At 31.3% G+C, this 6,914-nt stretch overlaps 1 protein-coding gene across 1 annotated transcript in view; it reads left to right on the top strand.

The window, feature by feature from the left end:
* Positions 1–6,914, top strand: part of LOC117175862 (clustered mitochondria protein homolog) — a 224,905-nt gene that overhangs the window by 122,418 nt on the left and 95,573 nt on the right. The window contains exons 6-7 of the mRNA XM_033365667.1: positions 3,538–3,674; positions 4,151–4,431. Coding sequence (XP_033221558.1) covers positions 3,538–3,674; positions 4,151–4,431 — 418 coding nt within the window. The remainder of the gene's footprint in view (positions 1–3,537; positions 3,675–4,150; positions 4,432–6,914) is intronic.

The raw sequence follows: 6,914 nt of genomic DNA, 5'->3' as shown, positions 1-6,914 counted from the left end.
TGCTCGACACCTTGACAAATGTAATTCCATGTAGAAACATGCGTTTAAATAAAATATTTTACCAAAAAAGTTACCCACGCTTTAACTTGACAGACTGTATGCGACCGCACTATCTTCAGTTCTAATGAAGATGATGAAATGATTTAAATTGGAGGTAGTTAGTTGAAGTATCTGTAATAATTTACAATTTGAAGAAAGTATGTGCTTCCTGTTGTCTTCGTACAAATTGCGATATTTGAAGTCAGTTTCTTATATAGGAAAGTAAGTGCAAGAACCTAGCGTGGTGCCGTTTTTTTCAGGGAATCGTCCTCGGTTTTCCTCACCACAGGGAAAGGGTTTGAAGACCAAAGTGAGGCTCGGAGGCACAAGTTGGGTAGGTCGGGCTGAGGAAAACCGAAGATGATCCTTTGAAAAAACGGCACCACGCTGATCTCTTGCACTTGCCGATTATCACAGATAGTTCAACTAGCTACGTACCTCCAATTTAAATTTCGTATTATTTTTTCAATAAAAAACTATGCTTCAAAGTTCACCGTTTTTAACAGCTATCAAATTTCCTCACTTGTCATCGTATTTTTCGATCTGTAAGCTACAAATAATTTTTTGGAATATTACCTTTCGGCTCAATAACGTACAGCATTTGCACCTTTAAAATGATATCTCTTCCATTAACCTACCATTTTTTCTTCACATACTTATTCAACGTCAAAGCCAGAGGACTCGAATTTTCTCACCGATAGTAGGCAGCTATTGACGATCAGCAATTATATTCCTATTTTTTTAAGGAAAATAAAATTACGCAATAGAAATAAATAATTTTGTATGCAAACTGAAGAAATCGCAAAATTTTGAAGTTAAGTTAGATTTGGAAACATTATGAGAGTATACTACTTGCATAAATCTCGGGTCGTCAGTAATAGCAACATTGATAACCGACGTGGATCAGATCTCCTAATTATTGAGAGACATTGAGGCATGTGTAGTGTTAATTGAGGAGAAACTAGAATCATAGTCGACTATTGAAATTTATGGCGAAAAGTTATGCCATTACCATTGTGAGATGTGCATAATTGCAATATCTACATTAATTTCAATAAGTTTTAAATAACCACAAAAATTTCCAAGATATATAACTTTTAGACTATTTATAGAGTTATTGCATGTTTGGTATAAAAATTAATATAACTTTTGTTAAACAAAAGTGAAATTTTCTTCATCCTTGTAAATGTAATATTTTAGATTAAAACTCGTAAATTAAACTATGTATCTATGCATACTTTCACTTTTTTTATTAGTTTGTCGTCTTGTTTATCGTACAGTTGGTCAAAAAGTCGTGGGATTAGGCAAACTTAACACTTGTGCGGGATTGACCAACTTGCTCTTGCCACACAATGTGTAAATGTCCTATTTTGGTCACCTTCGACTGATCTGTTATTCTAGAAATTTCTAAAATTTTAATATTACTTCTTGCTACTTTTTTTGGACTTGAAATAAGGTTGCTCTCCTTGGTTTCTGAAAAATTTCAACAAAAACCGATTAAGTTCAAATTTATAATAGATCATTCTTTGGCCATTGAAACGAAACTCGAAACTGGAAGCAAATAATTAACCCATTAACGCCCAAAAGAGCGAAAAACTAATCTTTACTTTGCTGATGTAGTTGCTGTAGTAAAACATGTCGCATATGTTTGAAACTCAACATGCTAATGATTTCAAGACCGCTCTACAAGATGAAGTTGTGAAAATAATTGCTCGTTCATCAGAAAATTCAATATGGCGGCAGTTATAACAAAAAAAAGACAAATTTAAGACAAAAAATGTTTGCTGCTGGATTTTGTATCGAAATTTTTTTTTTTCATATAGCAAAATTGATGCACAAAAGTGCACAAACATGTTGAACTTTCGAAAAATACAAAACAACAACTTTGAAATTCAAGAAGGATGTCTCAAAATGGCGAATTAAAAAAAAAGAAATTGTTATTTCTACCCTCAAGAGACAGCAATGAATTTGACTATTACTCAAACAACCTATTTATTTTTTCATGGTTTTTCGGATCACTTATTATAGATCTGGCAGCGAAATTGCAAAATTAATTTGTTTAAACTATTTGTTTAAACAAATTGTTCCTAAGAATTAGATTGTTCACAAGATGCATATGCTTTCAATGGTTTTTGGGTCCACTGATTACGAATCTGGCGTCAAATTTGCAAAATCAATGTGTTTAAACAAATTTTTAACAAATTGTTGCAATATTGAAGTTTTTGCATGATTTAAACTTCTGAGGAATTATAGCCAAAGTATTGAAAAGCATATAACTTTTTGAAATTTTACCAAAATTAAAAATGTCATTAGGGTAAGTCGCAATTATTTTTGCCGCGTATCAGAAAATTTGATAAGAATTTCTAAAAATCATTAAAAAAATTTCAAGTTTTAAAAAAGTTCTAACTTTTTGAATTTTTGTATAATGGAAAAATTTATTATACTTGAGATAGCTTTTAAATATATTTGATATTTAGTGAAGAATGCAAATGAAATTTTCTAATCTATCAGAAGAATTTTTTTTCTATTTTTCTGAATAATTTCAAAATTTTCAAAAGTGTATAACTTGTAATTTTCATCAAAATTGAAATTTTTATTTGGATAATTTGTTAGTGTTCTACCCATCCATAAGAAACTTTAATAAAAATGTCTAAACATTGAAGAAAGAAAACATTTCAAATTTTTAAAATTCTTTAAATTTTTTAAATTTTGGTTGGAAATGTCTGCTTAACGAACTTAACCTTCATTTGTGAAACCTTAAAAAGTGAATCAAAGTCCTCCTGGATTGAACAAATCCTTCAAAAGTTAACGTGGCTACAAGATTCAGGTAACCATACGTACAGATAGACATACAGATAGATACCGACAAAATGTTATGATTTCCCGACTCTATGAGTGCCAAAATGTAAAGATCCGTTAAAAACTAGAGATTGAAAATTTGGACGATTACATTACGTTCTCCTGAATGAGAATGTGAAAAGTTGAACTTGAATTCCCCTAATGCCCCGGGTAGCCCGTGTTTTGTTACGGTACTATTACACAACAAATAATTAGCCATTTTTTTAATTCTCAAAAATATTAGTAAGGACAATGAGATAATGAGTTGCTAAACGTAAACTGCATGACTTAATCTCAAGTTAGGAGAGGTGTGAGAAAAAATATTTCTAGTCGAGTTCGCTTGAAGTTCGAAAAATTGAAATTGGTCGAATGCCTTTGAGGCTTTGCAGTGCTTTTTTTAGATATTCCCAAGAGCGAATGCACTTTTTAATGTGTAATCAAAAATTTTTGAAATATTAGGTGGTATTTTTCAAATCTCTAGAGCTTATCAATTAAGACATAGAATAGACACCTAAAGTTATTGTGGAACTCGAGTCAGTAGATGTTCGTGTTAAAAAATTTTCGGACAGTTTTAATAACGGCCAGATTGGTACATTCATTCTATTTTTTCCTTTGATTGTTAAGCATTTGCATCTATTTCAATGTTAAACTTTTTTATAGCTTTTTCTTCCAAACTGGGATACGAAGAACACATTCCAGGTCAAACTCGCGACTGGAACGAGGAACTACAAACTACAAGGGAACTTCCACGAAAAAATCTTCCTGAACGGTTATTGAGGGAACGAGCGATATTCAAGGCAAGCATCAGTTAAAAACAGTAAATCATTAATTTAATAGGAACCTTATTTAGAGAAGGCGCTTTCGATATGTAGAATCTTATCATAAAGACGCGTCAATATTAGGATTAGATTTTTACAAGGCGCACCATTTTTGTATTCAAAAATTACTTGTATTAAATGGAAGAATTTATTAACTGCTACTGTCTAGCCAGAAATTCGGCACATAAACTTTTATATTTGCTCTCGATTTTTCATTGAATCCAAGTGTGGAAAGAACTTGATTGAGTTCTACATAAAATTGTTTGAAAGTACAAAGGTGGCTTTCCAGTCCTCTATAGTACCTCAAACGTAACAACTTTCTAATTTTGTGTGTGTGTGTGTGTGTGTGTGTGTTTGTGTGTGCATATATATATGCGATAACAGAATAGTCAGAATGGACTGCACAAAATTGTTCTATCGACAAAATAATCTTTACTGTAGCTGACTCTCTTCAGGTTCATAGTGATTTTGTGGCAGCGGCGACTCGGGGCGCAGTTGCAGTAATTGATGGCAATGTTATGGCCATAAATCCGGGCGAAGAACCTAAGATGCAAATGTTCATTTGGAATAACATATTTTTCTCCCTTGGATTTGATGTGCGAGATCATTATAAAGAACTTGGCGGTGATGCTGCTGCTTTCGTAGCGCCTCGAAATGATCTCCAAGGTGTTCGAGTTTATGCTGCTGTAGATCTTCCGAGCCTTTATACACTGGGGACAGTTGTAATTGATTATAGGTACGTTCAGATAAATATTTTTTGTTTTTTTATAATGATTAATAAAAAATAACATAAATTTCCAAGTTAATGTTGGCGCAAGCATTTGGCGGTTTCAGACATTTATCCTACTGTCAGCGTTCAGAAGAATTTGGGATAAAATCCACACTTGGTGTACAAGTGCCTTGTTTATTTAGATATTCCGAAGAATACTCAGCTATTCTTCTGAAGGCCTAAGGATTAAGAATATAGAGTATTAAAACACATTAAATGGATATTTAATGTTTCATTTTTATGTTTTCATGTTCATCTAATTAATGAAATATACCTTTATTTTCATTTTTCAACTCGTGTACGGATCACTATCATCATCATTTGTACTCTGAATGCATTTTTTGTTGAATTTAGTGAATATTACAACGTTAACCCTTCGTCGGGAATCTATTTTTTCATGCACACGATCGGGCATCTATGACGATAACGTCATCAGTTTTATTTAAACTATTTAGAAGTGTTAGGAATACAAATGAATTTAGGAAATAAGTTATAGGTCTCTTCTTGAAATTACAATAGTTTTAGATTGAAAATATTTTAACAATTAAAAAACTTTCATCTATAAAAAACATGCAATTTCGACCATCTTACAAAAAAATTAATATCTCGGCTGTAAGTTGTTATTGAGAAAAAATATTTCTGGGATTAACTCTTTATATTATAGTTATTCAAAAATAATTACTGTTATATGAATCGATTTCAAAAACCACATTTATTTTATCATCTCAAAATGATGTAATTTTAGAAGGAGAAATTTTGGGGAAACACCAACTTATAAAATTGAATTATTTATGAGAAAATAGTCCTTTTATTGCAAAAATATTTACTTATACAATATAAAAAAATGTAAAAACAATTGCAAAATGTATAAAAAAATTACAGAAAATTATACGACATCGACCAATCTTTCACCTATATTATTAATCGGCGGGATGTCAAAGAGTGCTGACGCATGTTATATAGCCGTATTTACGATATTCCTTGCACAAGTTACAATTTAATATAGTAAAATCGATTAAATTTCAGGAAAAAATTCTGTTGAGAGTTCAAATGATACTTGTTAAATAATTAATTTTGACATTTACTCAAACATTAATATTTATTAAAAAATTTAACAGTTGTGCTTTAATCTAAAGTAATAATTCTATTTTAATTATTATGCAAACAAATATTTCAAAAAGAAATAAGTACGTGTAAACTAAATAAAAAGAAAAAAAACATTGTATTTTTATTTTGCATTTAGTTCACGGAAAAAAAGTAAATGGCTAAATTTACCATGTATCATGTATAATTTGAACTCCTTAAACATTTTCTGTAGTATTTAGTGAATTTCATTATGTACAATAGCCGCGTTTACGAGTTTCCTTCCACAAGTGTCAATTTGAAATAGGAAAATCGACTTATTCTGGACTGACTTTTTGCAGATGTGCAATTATACTTTTTAAAACTTTGACCTCCAGTAAGCGATTGTTTGCTCGCAGCTTCTCTTAATGTGAGTACATTACTTTTGTCAACTTCATCTGTTGTCGTGGAATTGGGCAATAGGCAATTGCCTATTGTCCTTAGTTCGGTGCAAAAGAACCAACGTTTATTAGACCATGTTTCGTTCCTATTTCATAAACATCATTTTTTAAATCAGTAACAACTACAAAAATATTGTCAAAATCATGCTACTTGCGATGAACTATTGGAACAGAATAAGTGCGCATTTTTTAGCTTCTTTTTTCTAGCGTATGAAGCAATCTTCACGTGTATCAAGCGTTTTTCCATTAGAACAAAATTTAAAAAAGAAGCCTGCTTTTCTACAATTGATATGCATTGTCATGGTACACATCAAGTCTAAAACTGCATCGCATGGTTCTCGAAAACTACCACAATCAAAATAATAACTTGAATTTTGCACAGTGTGTAGCGAATTTTTTTTTATTTGTTGATTCTTTATTTTTCTGCTCATTATCAATACACTGCTAATTCGCAATATTCTATTTTTCGACACAAGTAAAAATATTAACTTAAATCAAAAGACTTCTTAAATATATGACATAAAATCATTATTCTTATTATTTTGCAAAAGTAGATTTCATTAATTAAATGAACATAAAAATAAAATTTTAAATAGACATTTAATGTGTTTTAATAATTAATAGATGGTTTCTGTTAATTTTTCAAATAAATCATGCAGTTGGACGCTAGTTATAGATTTCATCATAAATTCTTTTGATATATATATAATTAAAAATTTGTCATAAGAACAACCGCAGGATTTCGCCGGGAGCGGGTGTTAATCTGGAAAATTGCACCCGCTTCCAGCGAAATCGCGGTAAAGTTTCAGCCACAACCACGTCTCTCGACCGTGAGATAGGTGGTTACAGTCTGTAAAGGAATCAATACGACGATCCAGCAAAAGCCTCGTGCAACCTAAGAACACGGAGCGACCCAAGGACAACCGC

This window comes from Belonocnema kinseyi, chromosome 1 (assembly GCF_010883055.1).
Source record: "Belonocnema kinseyi isolate 2016_QV_RU_SX_M_011 chromosome 1, B_treatae_v1, whole genome shotgun sequence".
NCBI classification, from domain to species: domain Eukaryota; kingdom Metazoa; phylum Arthropoda; class Insecta; order Hymenoptera; family Cynipidae; genus Belonocnema; species Belonocnema kinseyi.
Note: the sequence above shows the minus strand (reverse complement) of the source record. Positions and strands in the feature narration are given on the sequence as shown.